The 23263-nt window shown below is 56.4% G+C and overlaps 2 protein-coding genes across 14 annotated transcripts; one reads left to right on the top strand and one right to left on the bottom strand.

Annotated features, from left to right (window-relative positions):
- The first annotated feature begins 1624 nt into the window (after positions 1-1624).
- On the top strand, positions 1625-12975 carry MAN2C1 (mannosidase alpha class 2C member 1). 7 transcript variants are annotated; one of them, XM_082735837.1, is made up of 26 exons: positions 1625-2054; positions 2330-2455; positions 2887-3010; positions 4054-4124; positions 5224-5401; positions 5705-5894; positions 7207-7313; positions 7486-7596; positions 7956-8048; positions 8158-8274; positions 8444-8539; positions 8640-8785; positions 9157-9280; positions 9607-9728; positions 9832-9917; positions 10041-10196; positions 10371-10468; positions 10639-10733; positions 10969-11073; positions 11156-11312; positions 11412-11555; positions 11918-12027; positions 12137-12216; positions 12312-12460; positions 12557-12666; positions 12739-12975. In XM_082735837.1, the coding sequence occupies exons 1-26, from the start codon at positions 1948-1950 to the stop codon at positions 12863-12865; spliced, it is 3129 nt and encodes a 1042-aa protein (XP_082591963.1). In that variant the 5' UTR covers positions 1625-1947; the 3' UTR covers positions 12866-12975. The 7 variants fall into 7 exon arrangements, with proteins under 7 accessions (XP_082591963.1, XP_082591962.1, XP_082591968.1 ...); XM_082735836.1 differs by having other exon boundaries at positions 1715-2054; positions 12539-12666; XM_082735842.1 differs by having other exon boundaries at positions 1901-2001.
- Positions 12976-13454: 479 nt separating this feature from the next.
- On the bottom strand, positions 13455-21219 carry NEIL1 (nei like DNA glycosylase 1). 7 transcript variants are annotated; one of them, XM_082735886.1, is made up of 11 exons: positions 21079-21219; positions 20239-20320; positions 18356-18811; positions 16048-16167; positions 15893-15956; positions 15570-15669; positions 15050-15177; positions 14614-14641; positions 14369-14430; positions 14063-14228; positions 13455-13734 (listed from the first exon to the last, which is right to left on the bottom strand). In XM_082735886.1, the coding sequence occupies exons 3-11, from the start codon at positions 18787-18789 to the stop codon at positions 13664-13666; spliced, it is 1173 nt and encodes a 390-aa protein (XP_082592012.1). In that variant the 5' UTR covers positions 18790-18811; positions 20239-20320; positions 21079-21219; the 3' UTR covers positions 13455-13663. The 7 variants fall into 7 exon arrangements, with proteins under 7 accessions (XP_082592012.1, XP_082592011.1, XP_082592010.1 ...); XM_082735885.1 differs by having other exon boundaries at positions 20239-20448; positions 21079-21202; XM_082735884.1 differs by having other exon boundaries at positions 20239-20562; positions 21079-21191.
- Positions 21220-23263: the final 2044 nt, after the last annotated feature.

Genomic DNA, 23263 nt, shown 5'->3' with positions numbered 1-23263 from the left:
CTTGTCTCAAATCAAAATATTCCAAATTTTTAAAATAGAATACTTCATTCTTTTAGTACATGTTTTTCTCCTTATTTCAACTGTTTGGAAATATTTTCTATTTGGGCAGTTGTCTGGCTATTTAGTTTGCATTTCTGTGTTGTTTTTCTTATCCTTAATTGGAAATGGGGGTGAACGACTTAAATACCAAAGCAGTATTTGAAGGAAATGCGTACAAGGCGTGTGGTATAAATGGGGTTGGGAGAGAGATTTGCTACATTATTAGCAACTGCAAATGGAATATATATTTTTTTAATTACATAAATTTAGACTGGTAGACCAGACATTTAAACTGAGTGAGTAGTTGTTTTATAGGTCTTTAGCCTGGAGTTTCCGAACAAAGACCAACTGAACCCCTCCCAGTACTCTGGTAGATTTATTCTCCATCAACCATTACCCTAGTATCAGTCGTTAAGTAAGCAGTAGTGTTTTGTGTGGTTTTTGTTTGCTTAAAAACCCCCAACACTGCCACCGAAGACTACAAGTGTGGGGGCTTCTGAACTTTAAAAACACATGGTATAGACTTCTATTTTAGACTTTTGTTGTTGCAGAGGGAACAGGAGACTCTGAGCCCCAAAATGTAGGGGGTGGTAATAGAGCCTTGTGGGAGAAGATAGTAGGGTGAAGCTAAGGCAGTGCCTGACTTGGAGGTACAGTGATGCGTTATTGATTGAGGGGAAAGATCTTCAGGTTTCTCCACTTATCCCCCTCTGCTTAAGAACAGGCAGGCTGACTTGAAATTATGGGGGAAATGATCTGGTCTTACCAGGGGCACCCCATCTGTTAGCTGTGGTAGCACTGTTATGTCCAGACTTACCTCCCTGCAGGTCAGGATCTGGCTTCAGGGCCAAGTTCAGAAGAAAAGGCAACCCATCAGGGCAACCCAAAGAAGTGGGAGCTTCACCTACAGCCAGTGTTTTTACAAGCACCATCTTTAGCCCTCCTGCCCTCTGAAAACTGAACTCCAAGTTCTAAACCCAGTCTTTGTTATAGCGGTGAGTTTTCTTTAGTTAAAATCATGTGTGGTGTTCTGTACTAGTCCCCTTTCCCTGTGATTTGCACTTGAAATGTGAACTTGGTCAGTATTTCCATTAAAGTATCAGGGCTAACGTGTATATATTTTTCTTAGTAATGATTTTATAGACAAGCGCACTGCTTGGCAATCCTAAAAGGGGGAAAAAGAAACTGCCGATGGACTAGGGTAAGGATGAAATTGGAGAGGTTTCTGGCATTGTGGCTTTTCTGAACTCTCCAGCCCTATGTGGTGAAATAACGTTATTCAGGTGGGATCTTGAATGCTATGACTGATCTGCCATCACATCAAAATATATCCAGGGTTTCTGGGGATAAGTGACGGCTATACACACAATATGTTGGAGGAAGCTCCGGTTATCGCGGCGCAAAGCCCTCCCTGTTTTACACAGATCTGCCGATCAGCTTCAAAGCACGGGACCGGCGCCTGGCTCTTCCCACGTTAAGTAGGTTTTCCGGCTAGCGAGCACTAGAGGTCTGGCTGGCTGGGAGAACTAGCCGGTTGCCACGCGTGGCTTCTAAGCCCGGGTAACCCACGTCTGCACCAGCGGGGGCTCCCACCCGTTGCGCCTACAGCCCCCGTTTCGGTGTAGGGACTTTCGGAGACTCTAAGCGTCAAAGCTGCCGTTCTACTGAGGGATTTGCCCAGTGGCTCGCGGGTTCGGAAGAGCGGGTGGAGAGCCTCGGAAGCCGCGCTCTCGGCTCAGCGGCTCGCTCTGAGTTCCGCGCAGCGGGCCTTCCGAGAGCCGCCAGTGTTCCACGAAAAGCTGCCCGGGGCCGAAAGGCGCCCTTTGGACGCCGGAACCTTTGGTTCCCGGCCGTGGGCCGTGCCGGCAGCGGCAGAGGCCTTCCGGGGAGAGCAGCGAGCGCGCGGCGATGGCGATGGCGGCGGCGCCGGCCCTGAAGCACTGGCGCACTACTCTGGAGCGGGTAGAGAAATTCGTGTCGCCGCTCTATTTCACCGACTGTAACCTCCGCGGCAGGTGGGGGGCCCCTCGCCCCGGGCGCCGGCCGGCCGCCTCCGCGCGCCCCAGTCTTCCCTTCCGGGGGGAAACCCAAGCCGCGGCCACCCGGGCCGAGGGACGAAGTGCCTGCCGCGGACAGGGCAGGGGCCCGGGAGGAGGGCTCGGGAAAAGCTGTGCTGGGGGGCAGCCTTCTCAGCGGAGGGTCAAGGGAAGGCGCGGCCCCATCCGCCGACTCGCCCGCGGGCCGAACGGGAGCGGCCTCGAGCGCGCGCCCACCGGCTCCTCCCGCCCAGGCTCTTCAGAGACAGCTGCCCGGTGACCGCGCTCTCCAGCTTCCAGACGCCCGAGAGGCTTTCCTACCAGCAGGCGGTGCAGCAGGAGTTCCGCCCCGCGCAGATCGGGGACAGCTTTGGACCCACGTGGGTAACGCTTGGAGGGGGCGGAGCCGCGGGCAGCCCCTCTCCCTCGCGCTGCAGCTCGGAGGGCCACACCTCCACGGCCGCCCCGGCTCCTAGACAGCCTCTCGGGGCGAAGCAGCACCCTCTGCTGGAAGCAGCTCCCTGCTGCCTCCGTTTTCCTGCGAGAGTTTTCATCCCCCGCCCCTGCCTTCTCCCAGGACCTCGACACCTTCTCAGGAAGACCCTCTAGGACGGATCACGGACCCCTGACTTGCCCGCCTTTTCCCCTCCCCTCGCCGCACATCGTGTTGCCCCTTTTTGTGGCTCCGAGCTGAACAGCTTGTGATGCCGCGGATCCTTGGAGAAAAGTCCCTCTGACCCTTTGTCCAAGGGAATCTGGCAAAAGGACAAGGGCGTGGACCCCTAGGCCCATGCCGTTGGCTGTCTTGCAGGTGGTGGACCTGCTGGTTTCGGGTAGAGATCACCATCCCAGAGGCATGGGTGGGTCAAGAAGTTCACCTTCGATGGGAAAGTGATGGAGAAGGCCTGCTATGGCGAGAGGGAGAACCTATCCAGGTGAGCAGCCCTGCCCTGGGGGTAGGTTGGGCCCCATTTCAGCCCAGGTCTGTGAAGAAGGTGCTGCTTAGCGGCTGTGCCTGTGGGTAAAAGAATTGCAGGGCTGGGGAAGTTGCCATTTAGGCCCTAGTGTGATCGTGTCCACATTGGGACGTTCAATGGATGGGTTTTGGGTCCTAAGATAATTAATACTAAGCCAACCCTGCCAGTGACTGGCCATTTTCTCATTCTGGCCTGAAAATAATTGCTAATCAAGTACAATAATAACAGTACAATAGATTCATTTATTAACCCTCTACTGGGTGCTGGGTACCAGAGTAGTGGCTTTGCAGACCATACCACTTTTTATTTTTAGTGGTTTTCATTGTTCTGTTTTGTTTTTTAGGGGGGGGAGGGGAAGAGGGGGAGAAAGAATCTGTAGCAGAGATTCTGTGCTGAGTGTTGAGGGCAACGTGGGGCTCAGTCTCACAACCCTGACAACATGACCTGAGCAGAGTCAAGAGTCAGTCGCTTAACTGACTGAGCCCCCCAGGCACCCGTAGTTTTAGTTTCAATACACCAGTTTTTATTATATGTAGCCTATACTTATGGGGGGAAACTTTCAAGCAGTTCTGGATGGCATAAAGGAAAAATTCAAGTCCTCTTCCCCTGAAGTAATGGATCTCTCCCTATCACAGCATCCCCAGTTCCCCAGAATGAACAACTAAGTATCCGTATCAGATTTAATTTTTATGATTGCTTGTGGTGGGTCTTGATGCCTGTTTACAGATAAAAAAACTAAAATATACAGTGGTCAGTTCACTTGCTCAGCTTCCATTCCAACTAGACGAAACAGGAGCCATTTGGTGATCAGGGCACTCGGGCTGCCATGGGTGTTAGGCACCGGCCTCCAGGGCTCCCTGATTTGCCAATGTTGGCTTTGTGGAGGCGAGAGGAGCCACAGCTGGGGGCTAAGTGGAGGGGCCTGGCCTCCCTCAGCTTACATTTCCCCTAAACTGTGGAAAAGCCTCTGGCCCTGTCTCTCTCATTCCACTCCCCACCAGGGTTTGACCACAGAGGGGGAGAAGACCAGCTATGTCCTGACCAACAGGCTGGAAGAAGGAGACCCCCGGAGGTGAGGTAGTCCCCATGCCCTGGTGGACCATGCTGGGGGGTGGGGGGGGGGCCAGGGGTAAGGAGGAGCTGAGGCTCAGAATGACCCGAATTGCCCACCTCCAACACTGGCATCCTCAGATCTCACAGTTTCTTTTTAAACAGGGGGATGGGGGGTTGTTTTGGTTTTTTCCCCCTGGCTAGAAAGATACTGTCTGCCTTCTTGTGGTAAATACAGGAAAGCACAAAGAAGTCAGTGACTCCCATTACCCTGCCACCTAGAGATGACCATTATTAACATTTCAGCACTCAGCTCAGGAACTCATTCAGGTGTAGTTCCTCCTGGCTAAGGTTGTATTTCTTTGATGATTTGCATCCAGATATCTTTTTGTCCCTTAATATAACATGGGCATTTTATGACACTGTTCAGCACTCAGACATAGTATTACTGTATTTTCTAATATTTATTGAGCACTGTAGCTGATGCTTCCGGTGCCTAGCACTGTGATAGTGAGTAGTATGGTCCTTGACAGCAAGGGGGACTCAGGGACACTTACATAATTACAAAACCAATGGGGGCTCTGAGAGCAAACACCAGGAGCTCAGTATGGAGGGTGGTCCCAGACTTGGGAGAGGTGGCAGTAGGGTGGGGGAAGGCTTCTCCACCAAAGTCCCATTTGCTCTCTAAAGATAGCAGAATAGCCCCAGAGACTACCGTGCCACTGTAGAGAACAACCCGCCCTGTGCTGGCTGCTGGATCTTTGCTCTGAAAGATTGGACCTGGGGGATCCAAACACGGTTTTAATATGCAGAAAGGGTTCGGAGACCAAGGCAGTGTTTGTAAAGTCAGTTGTGGAAATAGGAATAAAAGGCTGAGCAGCAGCGTAATTCACACAGTTCCCAACTCGGCTGCTTACTGCCCCTGCCCGGGGTAGAACGCTCATCAGCAGAACAGGACCCTCTCGCACAGACCCCTGACCTACTGTGGGATCTTCCGGGGGGAGGTGGACCCTGGAGGCAAACAGGGCCTGGGCAGTGGCTGCCTCCTTGGTCCTCCCTCCCCCAGCCCCCAGCATCTTCTGCCAGTCTGTTAGCCTGAGGCTGCCTCCCCACATTTGTAGCCTGACCTTCTATGTGGAAGTAGCTTGCAATGGGCTCCTGGGGGCCGGGAAGGGAAGCATGATCGCAGCCCCAGACCCAGAGAAGATGTTCCAGGTGAGCCGGGCTGAACTGGCTGTGTTCTGCCGGGATGTCCACAGACTCCTGGTGGATCTGGAGCTGCTGCTGGGCATAGCCAAGGTAAGCGACACCCCTACCCCAGCTGCTTGCTCTAGGGTCCTTCCCAGCCCCACCGGGGACCGGTTGTGTCTTGGGTCGGAGAGTTGGGAGTCTGGGAATCCAAAGAGGGTGAGTGTTTCTGCCTGCTTGAGTATTGAAAGGATTTCCCTCTATAAGGGGGAGGAGGGAGGCGCTACTAAGCAGGGGGAACCAGAAGGAGCAAAGGGTTGGAGGTAGGAAGGAGCTCTGAGAGGTCATTTGGGGCCGAGTTCTGGAGACCCACCTTGCTCCGGATGGGAATTAAGGGGCAGAACCTTGCTGCAGGGCCTTGGGGAAGACAACCAGCGCAGCTTCCAGGCCCTGTACACAGCCAACCAGATGGTGAACGTGTGTGACCCTGCCCAGCCACAGACTTTCCCGGTGGCCCAGGCCCTGGCCTCCAGGTTCTTTGGCCAACGTGGAGGAGAAAGTCAGCATACCATCCATGCCATGGGTCATTGCCACATTGATACAGGTAGGGCAGCAGCTGGCCGGGTTGGCTGGGCAAGGCAGGGGTGCCCTTGAAGCCCTGGCTATGCCCCAGAAACACTGTGTCATCCCCAGTGAGTTCTTGGCTCACCATGGCCTTAGTTTTCCCCATTTGTAAAATGGGCTTCGCTAGGTGTGGCTTCGTTTATTCTCTTGACAAAACTGAGGCCCCACATGGCCCTTGCTAGATGTGGGGAGGTAGGTTCCTAGAGAATGATGGCTGTAAAGTAGGCAGACAGGGTTGGCGCCACGATGGATGCACTTAACCCTGATGGGTCAGGAGGGCTCAGAGAGGCTTCCTAGAGGAGGTGACCTTTTAACCAAGTGAGACCAAGTAAGAGTTTGACAAGGGTGTCCCAGTCCTCAGGGAGGAGTGATGTAGAAGTAAGGGAGATAGGGACTCATGCACAGGGGCAGGTTTGGGGCGGGGGGTGGGTGGGTAGAGGGGGTGAGGGATAGGGCGGGGGGGAGTCATGAGTTCAGCTTTGAACTTGATGAGTCTGCAGTGTCTGTGAGGCTTATGGGAAATCTGTATTTTTTTAAAAGATTATTTTATTGTTAGAGTATGTGCATGCACGTGGGCCAGCGGGAGGAGGGGCAGAGGGAGAGGAAGAAGCAGACCGCTCTCTGAGTAGGGAGCACCACACAGCTGAATCCTGGGACCCTGGGATCATGGCCCAAATCAAAGGGAGACGCTTAACTGACTGAGCCACCCAGGCACCCCAGGAAATCTGCATTTTTAACAAGCTCCCCGAGGTACTGAATCTGAAGCAGCTAATGTTTCGGAACCATAGAACAAGGCTTTCTGTGCTGTGTTGTGGTTCGCGGTGGAGTGTGAGAGCTCTGGACTGGCGAGCAAGGAACCGGGCCTAGAGGGCAGGAGAGGCTGTAGTGCCTCACACAGTGGGGCTGGCCCAGGCAGATCCATGTCGGGATGCCACGCCCCCTCTTCTGCGGCACCCACCGATGTGTTAACCTCTGCCACCTTCTATAGGGTCCTTTCAGGGGTTGGGGGCCACAGCCTCAGAGTGAGGCTGTTGCAGGGCACAGGGCCTCCAGTTCCTGACTTGTGAAACTGACAGCCTCCTTTCCCCACCCCCTACTCCCACCTCGAGACAGGGTCTTGAAGTGAAAGCTCAGGAGGGATGCCGGAGGGCCTTACAGGGAAAGGAGCCTAGTATGGAGGAGGACAGCCCTCTGGAGGCCCAGGGTGCTGGAGGGCAGGGGCGAGGCTGGAGATCTGTGGGGAGCCGGACACCGTGCTGCTCTCCCTCCACCTCTGACCCCTTTCCGTCCAGCCTGGCTTTGGCCCTTCAAGGAGACTGTGCGAAAATGTGCCCGGAGCTGGGCGACAGCCGTGCAGCTCATGGAACAGAACCCGGACTTCATCTTTGCCTGCTCCCAGGTCAGAGGGACAGCCATGGGGGACCTGGATGAGGTCCAGGGCCTTCTCACACCTGAGGAAGAGGGCTTTTCCCCACCCTCAGCTGCCCACTGGCCCCAGGTGCTTAGGCCAGGGGGCGGGGGGAGGGGATCCCTGTCACTCCTGCCCCAATATGGGTCCCATTGCCCCACAGGCACAGCAGTTTCAGTGGGTAAAGAACCACTACCCTGGCCTGCATGCCCGGCTCCAGGAGTTCGCCTGCCGAGGGCAGTTCGTGCCTGTCGGGGGCACCTGGGTGGAAATGGTAAGTGCCATCTGCAACCCCTCAGCCTCAGGCCTCCCCTCTGGCTTTGTGGGTAGTTGGCTTTCTGTAGGACCTTCATACCCCTCCTGTGGGGTCCTGGACTCCCAAGGCCTGGGACCTCCAGGGGGTGGAGGGACTCAAGAAGGGTGGGAGGCTGCAGGCCCGTCCCCACCCTGCAAGCCTCCCCTTCCCCTGGTAGACAGCAGAGCGAAGCCAAGAGAGGAACACCTCTGGGCACTGGGCATGAGCCCTCTCCATCAGAGCCCTGGCTACTCCTGTGCGGGGTGGGGGTGGCCCAAGCTCCCGCCCAGTCCCCAGGGACGCTGATGCTGGCTGCCTCTGTCCTCACTTGCTGCCAGGACGGGAACCTTCCCAGTGGAGAGGCCATGGTGAGGCAGTTCCTGCAGGGCCAGAACTTCTTCCTGCAGGAGTTTGGGAAAATGTGCTCGGAGGTAGGCTGGAAGCCGCTGTGCCTGTGGGTACATGGGGCTCGAGCTTGACCTTGAGCCAGGGAAGGCTGAGGGGCTGGGGCTGCTTTACCAGGAGCCCCTTTCCTCACAGTTCTGGCTCCCAGACACGTTTGGCTACTCAGCCCAGTTGCCCCAGATCATGCGCAGCTGCGGCATCAAGCACTTCCTGACCCAAAAACTGAGCTGGAACTTGGTGAACTCCTTCCCGGTGAGCAGAAGCAGGGGGCCAGGGTCCCCACCTGGCCCGTTTCAGCTCCCACCTGGCTTACTCAGGGGTGATGAACCAACCACCCAACTCCACCCCCGACCCCAAGCCCAGGGGTACACAACAGGCCTTAGGCCTGACTCTGGCCCCTCTCCTGTCTCCCTGCCTGCAGCACCATACTTTTTTCTGGGAGGGGCTGGATGGCTCCCGTGTGCTGGCTCACTTCCCACCTGGAGACTCATATGGGATGCAGGGCAGTGTGGAGGAGGTGAGGGGGCACCCAGTGGCTGAGATGCAGGGGAGTGGGCTGGAGAGGGCTGGGTGTCCGGTCCTAGGCTCACCCGGGTTGCCCTGCTCTGCCTATCCAGGTTCTGAAGACCGTGGTCAACAACCGGGACAAGGGGCGGACCAACCACAGTGCCTTCCTCTTTGGCTTTGGGGATGGGGGCGGGGGCCCCACCCAGACCATGCTGGACCGCCTGAAGCGGCTGCACAACACAGACGGGCTCCCCAGGTGCACCCTGGCCCTCCAGCAGCCCTCAGGAGCTCCCTTTGCCCTTGCCTGCAGCCCTGCTTTCTGCTCAGACATTCCATCTAGCTCCTCCACTGGACCTTGTCCCATTCCAGTCCCTGACCTCGGCTCTTCCCAGCTTCCACCCTGGGGGCGGGGCAAAAGCTGCGGGTGGGAAGAGGCTTAAATCTGCTGGAGACAGAACCCTCCCCGTGTGTTTGGAACTGGCTTTGCCTGGACAGGGAGCATTCTGGAGATGGACGGTGGGGATGCTCCTTTCTGTCGGGACTGGATCTCTCATCTGCTCTGGCAGGGGGAAGGGTGAGCCACACAGTACCCCCAAGGCTGGGCGACCCAGGCTGTGTCTCCCTCAGGGTGCAGCTGTCTTCTCCGGGGCGACTCTTCTCCGCACTGGAGAACCACTCAGGGCAGCTGTGCACGTGGGTCGGGGAGCTCTTCCTGGAGCTACACAATGGCACCTACACCACTCAGGCTCAGGTCAGGTGCTAGTCCCTGAGCCCAGCAGGGAGCATGTGCCCTGGGTCTGCAGGGGCAGAGTCTAGTCCAGACCTGTGGGAATGAGGCTCGTGTTCCAGGGAGGCACTGAGGGGAGAGAAGTACCAGAGCCGGGTGGGCCAGGGACCTGGAGGTGGCAGGGCTGAGTATTCCTGAAGAAGGCAGGCCTCAGGCTGGGGAGGGAAGGGACAGGTCAGGCACTAGAGGCTTTAGCTGGGAGGCCCTGGGGAGCCTCGGGGTCTGAGCACGGAGGGCTTTGGAAGGTGGCCTGGGACAGATCCCCCCCCACCCCCAACAACTGTGCTCAGCTCAAGAAGGGGAACCGGGAGTGTGAGCGGATCCTGCACGACGTGGAGCTGCTCAGCAGCCTGGCCATGGCCCGCAGCACCCAGTTCCTGTACCCGGCAGCCCAGCTGCAGGACCTCTGGAGGTCAGGCCTGCTTCTGCCCAGCCCTGCCACCGCCCCAGCCTTCCCCCGCCAGCTCTGTGGCTGCCCCTCCAGCCTTCTCCATCCCTGCTCCGGGTTCCTGCAGGCTGCTGCTCCTGAACCAGTTCCATGACGTGCTGACCGGAAGCTGTATCCAGCTGGTGGCGGAAGAGGCCATGTGCCACTATGAAGGTGAGCTGGATGGCCTGCCTGCCACTGTCCCCAGGCGGGGTGGAGCCCGGAGAGTGGCCTGTGGGCTACTCAGGGGTCCTCCCAAACCCACCGCCCACCCATGACCAGCCCGTCTCTTCTCAGACATCCGTTCCCATGGCAACACGCTGCTGAGTGCTGCGGTGGCTGCTCTGTGTGCCGGGGAGCCAGGCCCCGAGGGCCTCCTCATCGTCAACACGCTGCCGTGGAAACGCACTGAAGTATTGGCCCTGCCCAGGCCTGGTGGGGCCCACAGCCTCGGTAGGAGCTGGGGGGAGAGGCTGCTACTGCAATGGGAGGGACATTGCCCCAGGGGAGGGCGCTGCCCTGGGTTACCCCCAGCTAGGGGGCAATAGGAGAAGCAGCCACCCAACCCTCGGGTGAGGCTCCCAGAAGGTCAGGGAGGCAGCACTGATGCCCGGGCCTCATCCCCAGCCCTGGTGACTGTGCCCAGCATGGGCTATGCTCCTGCCTCCACCCCCACCTCAGTGCAGCCCCTGCAGACCCAGCAGCCTGTGTTTGTGGTGCAGGAGGTAAGTGTTGGCACAAGCGGGTGTGCGGGGCCCCTCCTGGGCCATCCCTAACAATGTGGGGATTGTAATTACGCTCTCCAGCTGGAGCAAGTGGTGGGGGGCTGGGCTGGGGGTGCCATTGGTGGTGGGAAGTCCCTGCAGACTCAGCTTCAAGGACGCTTCCCACCAAGACCGACGGTTCTGTGACTCTGGACAATGGCATCATCCGGGTGAGGCTGGACCCAACTGGCTGCCTGACATCCCTGGTGCTCGTGGCCTCCGGCAGGTGCCAACTCCTTATTGCCCTCTTTCATTGCTTGGCAGGTGGCTCCCAGAGCCCGTTCCCTCTGCCCCCTGGCCCCCGCTCTGCCCATGGCAGCCCATCAGGGGCTCTGGACCCACACAGGGCAGGGCAGGCTGGGCTAGGAAGAGTCCCCTTGTCCTGTGGGCCTGTTCTCCCGGCCCCCACCCCACCTCAGGCAGCTGGAGAGACCAAGGTCATAAAGTTCTAATCCTTCTAGGGAGGCCATTGCTGAGGGCATGGTGGGGAACCAGTTTGTGTTGTTTGATGATGTCCCTCTGTACTGGGATGCATGGGACGTCATGGACTACCATTTGGAGACACGGTAAAGTGTGGACAGGCCCGGGGTGGTGGTGGGCCCTCTCCATCAGCTTGCCCTGGCTCAGCTTAGCTACCCCACCCCGCAGGAAGCCAGTGCTGGGCCAGGCAGGAACCTTGGCAGTGGGCACTGAGGGCGGCATGCGGGGCAGCGCCTGGTTCCTGCTGCAGATCAGCCCCAATAGTCGGCTTAGCCAGGAGGTGGTGCTGGACGTTGGCTGCCCCTATGTCCGCTTCCACACCGAGGTAGCAGGCAGCGGGGTGGTGGGCATTCTCCCTGGGTGGCTGGGAAGGAGGGAGTCGCCCAGGCCTGTGTGTGTGTGTGTGCGCGTCCTTCCGTCATAGGTGCACTGGCATGAGGCCCACAAGTTCCTGAAGGTGGAGTTCCCCACCCGCGTGCGGAGCCTCCAAGCCACCTATGAGGTCCAGTTCGGACATCTGCAGCGGCCCACGCACCACAACACCTCTTGGGACTGGGCTCGATTTGAGGTCTGACATGGGGTCGGGTGGGGTTTGCAGCCTGCCGGGCTGGGAAGAGACCTGTGTGGTGTGGGGTCAGGAGTAGGACGGTGATCACCGTGATCACCATGCTGGACGTTTGGGCTGGACCTTGTGCTAAATGCTGTGTTTACTTTGACCCACATGCCTGTTGGATGGGGTGAATTCTGTTGTCCCCATTTCACAGATGAGATGCTGAGGCCTAGACAGGTTGGATGGTGTACCAAGCACCTCCAGTGGTGAGAGCTGGAGTTCCATCCTGTGGTCCCAGAGAGGGCCCTCCCAGTAGTGGTGGGAGCTTCGGGCCGGGGAGGGGGCGGGGCCACCAAGCGGGTCTGGCATCCGCCCTCCAGGTGTGGGCCCACCGCTGGATGGACCTGTCAGAGCACGGCTTTGGGCTGGCTCTGCTCAACGACTGCAAGTACGGCGCGTCGGTCCGCGGCAACGTCCTCAGCCTCTCTCTGTGAGTGGAGGGCCCGCCAGGCCGCGAGGGCTGGCATGGGGGCGCACGTCCTCCCGGGCCGGAACGCCCACAGTTCCAGCCCGGCCCATTTCCGCCCTTCCCACCCCAGCTTGCGGGCACCAAAGGCCCCCGACGCCACTGCTGACATGGGTCGCCACGAGTTCACCTACGCGCTGATGCCGCACAAGGGTGAGTGCCGCGGCCCGGCATGCCTCTCTGCCCTGCTCTGAGGCTCGGTTTCTTCCCAAACACCAGCGCGCCCATGCTCCCACCCCCATTACCAGGCTCCTTCCAGGAAGCTGGCGTTATTCGAGCTGCCTACAACCTCAACTTCCCCCTGTTGGCACTGCCTGCCCCAGGCCCAGCGCCCGCAGCATCCTGGAGCGCCTTCTCTGTGTCCTCGCCCGCAGTCGTGTTGGAGACAGTCAAGCAGGCAAGGGGCGGGGCGGCAGGGGGCGGGGCCTCAGCTGAGCCCGCCCCTACCCTGCCCACCACCTGCCTCCCTCCGCAGGCAGAGGCCAGCCTCCAGGCAGAGGCCAGCCTCCAGGGCCGTACGCTGGTGCTCAGGCTGTACGAGGCCCACGGCAGCCACGTCGACTGCTGGCTGTACACGTCGCTGCCGATTCAGGAGGCCGTCCTGTGAGTGGGGGGCACAGAGGGAGGCGGGAGTCCTGCCCTCGCAGAGCTCTCGTAACCCCTCCTGTTCTCCAGCTGCAACTTCCTGGAGCAGCGCGACCCTGACGGCCACCTGCCCCTTAAGGACTCCCGCCTGAAGCTTACCTTTTCTCCCTTCCAAGTTCGGTCCCTGTTGCTGGTGCTGCAGCCCCCTCCCAACTGAGCCCCAACTGGTGGGGCTTTCTGTGTGGAAGGCTTCCCTCCTCACTTCTGCCTCCCCAGCCTGAAACAAGAGCCCCTCATGTATTGAACAATAAATCCTTGACTCAGGAACCCTGCTAGCAGTAGTCCCTGCTCACTCCCCTCGGGGCCTAGCCTCAAGGAGGAAGACTTTTCCCCAGGCATTTGTGCAGGGTCTGGGTTGCTGCGCCCCCTGGGATTTGGGATATCAGGGACCACAACCTGGCTAAGAGACCGGATAAGAAGCTCCTCCCATGGGGAGGAGGCCAGGAGGGTGGATTCCAGCTGGCTGCCCTCTAGAAGAGGAGCAAGAGGAAGCACAGGCGAATGGCAGTGCTGGGAATTCTGGTCGCGAGGAACTGGGGGGGCCCCCTGCTGCCTGGGGCCCGGGTCTCTACACCACCTCCAAGCGGCTGTACCTGCAGAGGCAGGCAGTCCTCTAAGAGCCAGGGCCTGGAAGACGGGTGGAGGGGCTCAGTCGGCCTTGCCTGGGTGGCTCTCCTGTTTCCAAGGTCAGGCAACAGCTTGTCCCAAGTTGTGCTTCCCAGACCTTCTACAGCCAGCCCAAGAAGTGCCAAGAAATTCAAGTGTATTCGTTTATTAAAAATGATAGCATTTTTCACGTGGGTTTAAAAAATGGGGAATGGGGTACAATTAAAAACATCATAGTTGTGTAGGGAATAGCCACAGAACCGGGACACCTGGCCCCCAGCAGCTCCAGCCTGCTTCAGCTGAGCCACCCAGGCCCCGCAGGGCTTGGCAGAGCAAGGAGGCCCTCCTGCTAAGAGGCTGCCGTCCCCTCATTATCCAAGGATGGGGTGTCAGCTTTGATCCTTCGGGGTCTGCGGTGGCCTGGGACGAGGACAGGTGAGGCTCAGGACTGTCCTGATGGTCTCCCCTCCACCTCCGTCCGCAGTCTTCCCACCAGCACTACCACTTCTTTTTTTTTTTTTTTTAAAGATTTTTTCTTTATTTATCTGACAGAGATCACAAGTAGGCAGAGAGGCAGGCAGAGAGAGAGGAGGAAGCAGGCTCCCCGCAGCGCAGAGAGCCCGATGTGGGGCTCGATCCCAGGACTCTGGGATCATGACCTGAGCCGAAGGCAGAGGCCCAACCCACTGAGCCACCCAGGTGCCCCCCAGCACTACCACTTCTTACAGAGTCTTCTGGCAAGGCCCACCTGAGGTTGCTGGTCTCCTTCTCCTTTTTCCCTTCCCAGGGACTGGCGGGACCTCTGGGTCCTGCTGGAGGCTGGTCCCCTCTAGCTGCTGGGCTGTACTTTGACCAGGAGGGCCTCTGGGTGTCCCACGTGTCCTGGAAGGGGCTGTGCTTGGAACGAGAGGGTCCTGAGTAGAGGAGATAGTCCCCAGGGGGCTCTGTGAGCAGTTCAGAGGTTGGTGAGGACCCATTGTTTGCCCCCCATTGTCAAGGGAGGGCTCCTGGGGGGTGCAGCTGGGGCAGGAGAGAATGAAGGGAGGAGACATACCTCCAGTCTGTGCTCCAGCCCCTGCTGTGCTCCTTTGGATTTCTTCTTGCGGGACTTGCCTCCTGCAGGACACTGACACTAGGCGGGGGGAGGATCCTGTGCCCTCAGCCCCCTTCCTGCAGACTCCAGCTCTGGGATGACTCCCAGGGGTGGAGTGGGGACTGGGATGGAGAAGGGCGATGTAGCTTTTGCAAGCACCTTAGTTCTTCCTGCTCTCCTAGCTTATTACATTGAGAGTGGCTTACCTTTCGGGGCCAGGGGTCCAGGATCCCCCTAAAATGGAATGAGAACTCAGGAATCAACCTGCCTAGAGCAGGGGTAGTTTTCCTTGGAAAAGCAGAGTTCACAACTATCCTTCCAAATCAGTGGGGCTTCTCCCCTAAGAGGCCTCTCGGATAGCCCCATCCTCCCCAGGTGGGACCCCACATCAAGGCCACCCTGCCTTGGGCTGCTCCACTGGCTGGGACCCTGGGGCTAAGGAGAGGAGGAGTAAACCATGGTATGGAAATGGTATAGGAAATCCTTTACCATTGGGAACAGTGTGACCCCTGGGGGTGTCCACAGGCCCTAGACATCTGCTCCTAGGAGACCCCAGCTCCTGCCCTACTGGGACCCCAGGCCTATCCACCCCACTAGCTTCCTCAGGATTTCCATTTGCCTGTGTGAGGTTAGGGCCCAAACCTGGAACCAGATGGTCCGGCCACGCCGGTCCCGCAGGGAGCTCATGCCAGGCACACCATAGCACTGCAGCCATGCTCGGAAGGCAGCAAAGTCCTCCTCCCCGTGCTCCGGCCCATATCCTTTGCCCCCTGTGGGACAGAGGAACCGGGCCGGAGTCGGAAGGCAGACTCGGGCTGTGAGGAGGGGGAGCCTGGTCGACCTGGCTCAGACCTCAGCCACACAGCTGAGGGACCGCGTCAGGGGACCGAGGCTCTCCCTCCCGCAGCTGTGTGCCCTCAGGCTGGGGGCTCCCTGGCTCTGGGCCACGGCTTTCCCATCCTGGGGTGGGGTGATTAACCCTTGTCCTGCCCACCTCCTGGGCTGCACAGAGGACACAGATGCCTAACAAGTGAGGAGGCTTGATCCAGGTAGCAACAACTAAGTCTATAGACATCCACACCCCAAGGAGGGCAGGAACAGCCCTGGGGTTCCACAGTATTCTGAAGCAGAGGTAGAGCCATCTTTGGCTCCCAGGGCTCACCCAGCTGGACCACTTCCTTGGGCACGGAGTGACACAGTTCCAGCAGGTCTGGGTTCTGCAACTTAGCCCTGATCTTCTGGCTCAGGGTCAGCTCCGGGCTCTGGAGAAGGGGCAGAGTCAGGAACTGGCTGGCAGCGTGAGGCAGGGCCACTCAGAAGGCAGATGAGTCCCGGGGTGCAGAACCCCAAGAGCTTAGCTGGGCTCAAGAGACCATCCATCTGCCCCCACCCCGGACACTGCAGAGAAAGGGAAATGGGCCCAAAGCTAGAGACACCTAACCCAGCCTTAGTTGTCGATGGCCGCATTGCTCCCTGCACCCTCACCGGCCTGCGCTGCTGCAGCTCCTCTAGAACCTTACGGGCCTTCTCAAAAGGGGGTATCTTCAGCCTGCATTGGGGTGGAGAGAGGGAGCCATGCTAAGCAGTGGAGAATGCGGGCACACCCAGCCCTTCCTAGTCCTCCCGGTCCACCTGCTGACCGGTACAGGATCTCTGCCCGCAGATAGTTGCCAATGCCATTGAAGAACCTCTGGTCCAAGAGAACCTCGCAGATGGGCTGGTCAAAGACCTTGTCCGCTAGGTTTCGTAACACGTTCTCCCTGGAGGAACACAGCCAGCCGGGCACATGAGACTCCCTTCTCTGCCCCCATTCCTGAGGGCTTGATACACGATAGGGGAGAGGGGCCAGCAGTACCTGTACCTGGATGTAAGGGTAAGGAATGTGGGAGTCTCTGTTCCCCTTTCCCAGCCTTGGTGCTATATTGGCCGTGAAAACCTCCATTTTCATTTTTTTTTTTCAATATTTTGCTCATTCGTTTCAGAGAGGCAGAAGGAGAAGCTGACTCCCTGCTGAGCTGGGAGCCAGGTGTGGGGCTCCATCCCAGGACCCCAGGATCATGACCTGAGCCAAAGGCAGATGCTTAACCATCTGAGCCCCTCAGGGGCCCCTCCATTTTCCTGTTAATTGGGAACACCAATATGAGATTTGAATTCATTATGAATGGTGAAAGATACCAATCAAAAGCAATGTGTTCGGGGTCCTGGGTGTCTTGTCTTTGGCGCAGGTCATGATCCTGGGGTCCTGGGATTGAGCCCTGAGTAGTTGGGCTCCCTGCTCAGCAGGGAGTGTGCTTCTCCCTCTCCCTTTGCCCCTCCCACTGCTTGTGCTCACTGTCTCGCAAATAAATCTTTTTAAAAAAGAAAATGTATTCAAGGAAGCACACGAGTCTGTAGATATTGTGGTCTATTACCAAAGACCCTCAGAGTCAAGACTTCAAGACCTTTTGGAGAACAAGGTGATCCCAAGAGCTCACGTGGTGTCCCAAGAGCCTGAGCTCCCTGTCTGGAACTTCTGATGGACTAGAATGTGGGTCTGACACTGGTGGGGTCAACTTTTCTGAAGACCCTGAAGATCTTCAAGGAAGCCGGAGCTGACTGTGCAGGAGATGTGTGGTTAGAGAGTGTTCCAGCAGCCCCCACCTCCAGGGGTTCCAGGTCTCTCCTCATCCCCATGAAGAGGAAATGCACCTTGTTCTTTGTGGGAAAGGATCCTGGAGAGACTGACTCAGTAACAGGCACAAGGAGCATATGAAGTAGGGGCCATAAGACACAGTTTGGGGCCAAGTGGGGAACACTAGCCTAAGTGGTCAGAGCACTAGGCGGCAGACCCCTGCATGCTCCTCAGTAGTGGGACCAAAAAAACCACCAAAATTCACTTGAGAGAAACTTCAGAGCCAGCTGACATGTAATGACTTCCCAGGAAGGTTAAGGTGGGAGGAATCCAGGACCCTGGAGTGAACTCAGGGTTGTGCCTGGGAAGGCCAGGAATCAAGTGACTTCTGTTGTGCTCAAGACACCCTGACCAACCCTGACGAGCCACTGAGCCTAAGGCCCAATGGAAAGCATGCCAGCCCCAAGGGAGGACTCGCCAAGTCCACTGCAGGCCTTGAGTCCGTGATTCTGTCCCTACAGCGCTTTCCCTCTAGGACTTTGCAAAGGCTGGGTCCTTTTTATCAGGCGGGCCTTGGCTCAAATCACCTGGAGTGGTCTTTTCCTAATCCCCCACCCCCAGCCCCCTGGCCAAGAGTCATCTATTTCTTGGATTTTTCTTCTATTTGAAGTCACCCACTTTGTTTCCTTGTTCCCCCTGCCCTACCTGAACTTCAGCCTGTGGGAGAGGGACCACATCCATCTTGCTCACTGCAGTACCCACCCAACACCTGGAAGAGGGCTTCGCACAAAAAAGAAACCCACACACGTTTCATGTTTCAGGGAAGGGAAGTGGCTGGCAATCCTCCGCAACACACATCACATCCCAGGTGGGGCGGTGACCCCTCCGGCAGATGGTCACAGACCAGTGGGCAGGCAGAAGTGGGAGACCGCAAACTCATTTCAGAAACTGTGGCATGAGGCAGCCCCCCGCCTCGAAGCAATGTCTTCCTGCTCAGGGAAGGGAACCTGAGCAGGAACCATTCTTGCCAGGTTGTTAAAGCCCTGTCACCTTTCTTAGCCTCAGAGAAGCACAGTGGAATGCTGATCCCCAGCTCTGACACGAGCTGGCCATGTGTCCTCGGGACAGGCCTGCCCATCCTCCTCTTGCCCCCCCCACATCAGTTGTTTTGGGGCTCCACATCCATTAGCTCCCCAGGAAAGGAGACTTTTTGTTAACACATGAAGGGACTGAGGAACCAGAGGGGACTAGACTTGTTCCTCACTGGCCAGCGAGGCACTAACAGAGCCAGGATGGGAGCCTAAGACTGTGCTCATCACTCCTGGTACCGGGCCTACCTGAACTGCTCATACTCCAGCAAGACACAAGGCCCGCGGCCGGGCTGCCACTTGCCCCCGAGGTCCCAATGGCCAAAGCGGCGGATGTCCACGAAGCAGAGGGCGAGTGGGGGACCAGGGGGAGCTGTGTAAAAGCGCAGGTGGGCATGGGCCGGCAGTGCGTCCCGGGGCGCCAGCTGGAAGGAGCCAGACATGCCAAAGCGGAAGACCAAGGCCAGTGGCTCCTGTTGGGGCTGGGCCCCAGGCAGGGGGCTCAGAGTCAGGCGCAGCTCCTTGCCACGGGCCGAGGAGGAGATGCAGTACGCGCTGCTCTCAAACGGCACCTCGGGGTTGCGGCTGACAGGTGACTTCTCCACACACCCGGCAAACACCAGTCCCTTGCACGCCTCGTTCACATAGAGACTGGCCAGATGCAGCTCGGGGCCCTCGGGCATTCTGGGCAAGGGGTGGCTGGGCCTGTAGGGGGGGAAGGCAGGATGACAGCAGGTGGGGCCAAGCATCACCTTGCGACATAGAATCATTACCCCATTTTATAAAGGAGAACCCTGAGGGTCAGAGGGGGCCGCTCCTAGCTGCAATGGGCGGACAAATCAGCCAGCCTGGCCACAGGCCCTGGTCCCCAGCTGACAGTGCTCAGAAAACCCAGGGCGCTATGGGGCTCATAGCCCCATAGCTTTGGGGAAGCAAGACTCTGCCTTATTTAACACTCTCCACGGGGCTTTCAGGAGCCCCCAGTGCTTTCAGAATGAAGCCCAGATCCCTCCTGCGCCCACAGGGTCCTCTCATTTCCTCACTCACTGGCTCCAGGCACAGTCTCCCCATTGCCACGTCTTTGTCCCTGCTGTCCCTTCAGTCTGGGACACTGGAGAGAGGCCTTCCCTGACCACCCTCTCTGAGGTAGCAGCCCCCCCCACCACTGAGTTTTCTTCATGGCATCCCCAGAATATGAAATCATCTTGTTTGTTGTCTGCCTCTACCTCCACTCCCACCTCAGAGGGCAGGACTCCACTTCTTAGGACCCCGCCGGCACCTGGTCCGGAACAACTGATGGAGCGACCCTAACCCCACCTGGGGAATGAGAACTCGGAACCATGCTACTCTGCCAGAGACTCTGCCTGCAGCAAGGACCAGCCTGTCACCACCCATGCTCAGGACCAGACCTGGGACAAAGGGGAGGGAAGGCAGGTGTCTCCAGGCGCATATGCGCTGGAACCAGGTGCCCACGACTCTTGAGGGAGGAGGACAGGGGTGACAGGAAGGGCTCCTGAGCTCCAGGCCAAGGTCCAAGGGGGTAGAGGAAATGCCCGCATCAGCACCAAGCGCCAGCCCATGGGAATCAAACACCCCCGACACCTGGCTGGGGAGGAGTTTCCACTCTCCTCCAGGACCTGCCAAGATCAAGGCCAGGTTTTGTGTGGGGCAGAGGGGGGATTTAGCCAGGGAGGGCAGACTCCCTTACCCCCAGCCCCTCTTCTGCGCCGTGTGGGGCCTGGCACCAAAAGAGTTCGTTTTCCGGTAAAAGGTGAAAGTCCAGATTCTTAACTTCCGCAGGGCGGGCGGGCACCCCATTGCTCGCTTCCCTTTCACCACCCTGCCCTGCTGCCCGTCCTCGGCTAATCCCAGGTCCCTTCCTCCCCAAGGTCCCCTCCTCAGCTCTGCCGCTTCCTCCCCCGGCCCAATAACCTGCTCCCCACGCAGCTCCCCGCCAGCCTGCAGCCACTGAGGGGTTAACGTGGGGGGCCCAGCTGCACCTAAGAGCATGCTGGGAGCTGAGGTCGCAGCTCTGGCGCCTGCCGGGAAGTGTAGTTTCTCGAGCAGGCGGCAGTGCTTGGCTAGGATGGGCTGGGGGCCTCAGGTGTGGAAAAGGCTTTGGGGGCAGTCACCTGTCCGGGAGGTGGTGGAGGAACCTGGCTTCCTGCTGCTCGGAGCCGGGATTGGGGTCAGGTCTGAGGTCCTGGGTTGCAGCTGGCTGTCTCCGTGGCGCAGGGGGTGGAGGGGTAGTGAGGTGGGGGAAGCCACCCGACTAGTCCCAAACAGGGTAGGCACTCCCAGCAGGAAACAGCAGCAAGGTCCAGAGGCCTAGGTGCCTGCACCTGTGCACAGGGCGCGCAGGTGCGTGAAAAACGCAGGCCCTAGGGACCCGGTGGTGGCCGCTAAACATCCAGGCACAGTCAGACATAACACATACACAGAAGCACCATCACCACCTGCAGGGTGGCAAGTGTAGCCAAGCAACAAAAAGTGGGCGGAGAAGCAGAACAGACTTCAGATGGTAAGTGTGGTCTCAAGGGGCCTCTGTCCTAAGTGCGGTAGGCACAGGTGCCTGCCTAACCCATAGCCCGGATCTGCCCCTTCATACTACTTCTGCTTCCTCATTTCTTGAGGCCGAAGTATTCTTTTTTTTTTTAGAGGCCGAAGTATTCTGAAGTAAACTAGGCAAACTACAACAAACTACCACATTTTATCCCTAATACTTCAACATTCATCTCTAAAAAGCGATATCCTACAAAGCCACATTTATCATACCTAATAAAATGCCATCTAATACCTAGTCCACGTTCGAATTTCCTTAATTGTCCCCAAAATGTCTTTTATGGCTGGTCTGTTCAGAGTTCCGCCAAGGGTTACAAGTTTCTTCAATCATTTTTTTGATTCAGAATGGAACCACCCCGTCCATCTTCCCACTCACCCCACCCCTCCTTTTTGGTCTTCATGAAACTGACCTTTCTGGAGTCCAACCCAGTTGTTTTCTGAGAGGCCCCTTCACACTCTGGATTTGTCCGAATGTTTACTCAGATGCACTGCACTCCAAGCTGCTTCTCGGTAGGAGACACCCGACATCTGGCTGTCCCACGTCAGTGAGGCTGAAACCAATCACGGGTGAGGTTGTGACAGCCCGTCTCTGCTCTATAAAGATGTTTCACACCTCGTGACTACTAAGTAACCGATGGGGTGATTTCTCTGCTGGTTGGTATCTTGTTGTTTTGTTTAAATTAAGGTAAAACTCACCGTGTGGAATGCGTTTTGACAAATATATACACTCACATAACTATGGCCACAATCAAAAGAATACATTCTCCTCTCCCCCCACCAACCTGGCAGTTTCCACTTCCACCCCACCTGCTGGCAACCCCTGACCTGCTTTCAGTCCCTATGTTTTGGCCTTCTCCATGCTACCACCTGAACGGAATCGTCAGTATGTAGCCTTCCGAGTCTGGCTTCTCAGCATGATGCATTGAGACCATCCATGTTATACTCATCAGCCGTTTTCTTTCGACTGCGGAGTAGTAGTCCGTGTTTATCCAGTGTTTATCGAGTTTCCAGCTGAGGGGCGCTGGACTGTGTGAAAGCATTCCTTAGCACCCCGCAAATACCATTTCACATCACATAAACTTTTCACCTAATGGCTCTACCATCTCCAAGGATCCCTGCCTCAATCAAGTATTTAAGCAGGATTTATAAAGTGGTGGTTTTTCTCTCACTCCTTGTACCTTATTGGGAATTCTTCTGTAAAGAGCTTTGCCTCTTTGACTAAGGCCATTTGATTGTCCTGAAATGTTAAAAAGACAGGATAAATTCTGTATTCCTTCCCTTTAATGATCAATTTTCAGACTAAGAATCTGGTGCACTAACATCTAATGGTGACAAATTAGGACTCATTTGGGTTTTTTTTGGTGGTGGTGAGGGACTTTGTCTTTTATAGACTCTTTCCTATTATTGATTCATGGATTTTTTTTTTTTTTTTTTTTTTTTTTTACATTCAACACAAGTAAATCCATTGCCGTCTTTATCTTCTCCCCCATTTAATGGAGTACTTATCAGGCACCAAAACTATACACACACAGGAACATAATTCCCATCCTTAAGAAATTCAGAAGGGTAAATGAGGCAAATGAGTAAATACAAAATGACAATCCCGTATTACCACAGGAGTGAGAGATGCACCTGTGGGATTCTGTGACAGCACAGAAGAGGGAATGCAACCTGGGAAATCAAGCAAATGTGAAACATTTGAGGAAACTTAGAATTTCCTATGACTTCCGCCTGCTGCTTTTTGTTTAATCCATTTCTCTTTGGTCTTCCTCCTGCCCTCCTGTGGGTGACCTGAATTTTCAGAACTCCAGTTTGACTTATCAGTATGGGTTTCAAGTGCAATACATTGCACGGCCTTTGAAGTAGCTGTTCTAGATATTACGCACACGTACTTGCCACAGTTCACTGGTGTTAACATTCTAAATGTAGGAATCTCACCTCCTTTCCCCCTTTCCTGTTTATAATAACCTTGCGTGTTTCCTCTACATACCACATCCAACAATGTTTTATGTTTTGCTCCAGCTGCTGAACATAACTTGAAATGCTCAAGGAAAGTCTAACTGTATCCACAGCTTCACACCTTCCATCATTCCTTCTCCCTGATGTTCCAAGATTCCTTTTCATTTCCTTCCTGATCAGAGATCCTCCTTTCACCTTTTTATTTTTAGGTTAGGTCTGCTGGTGACAAATCATATTAGCTATCCTTTGTCTGAGAATATCTTGATTTTCCCCTTTTACTCTTGAGGTAGTTTTTGTGGAATACAGAATTTTCAGTTGACACTTTTCTTTCAGACCTGAAAAATGTGCTTCTCCCTTTTGGCCTCTATGGTTTCTGACAAGAAATCCACTCTGTGTTTCCCCCCCATAAGGTAACATGTCATTCCGCTCTTGCTTGCTTTCAAGATTGTTTTCTTTAGTTTTCAGAAGTTTGTTGTAATGTTGTACCTCGGCATGGATTTCTTTGGGTTTAACCCATATGGGATTCATTCAGCTTCTTGATTCTGTAGGCTTGGGTCTTCTGCCATATGGGGGAAATTTGCAGCCATGATTTCTGTGCATGCTTTTTCTGTTCTGCCCTTTCTCCTCACCTTCTGG

Source organism: Mustela nivalis (assembly GCF_964662115.1).
Source record: "Mustela nivalis genome assembly, chromosome: 6".
NCBI classification, from domain to species: Eukaryota; Metazoa; Chordata; class Mammalia; order Carnivora; family Mustelidae; genus Mustela; species Mustela nivalis.
Note: the sequence above shows the minus strand (reverse complement) of the source record. Positions and strands in the feature narration are given on the sequence as shown.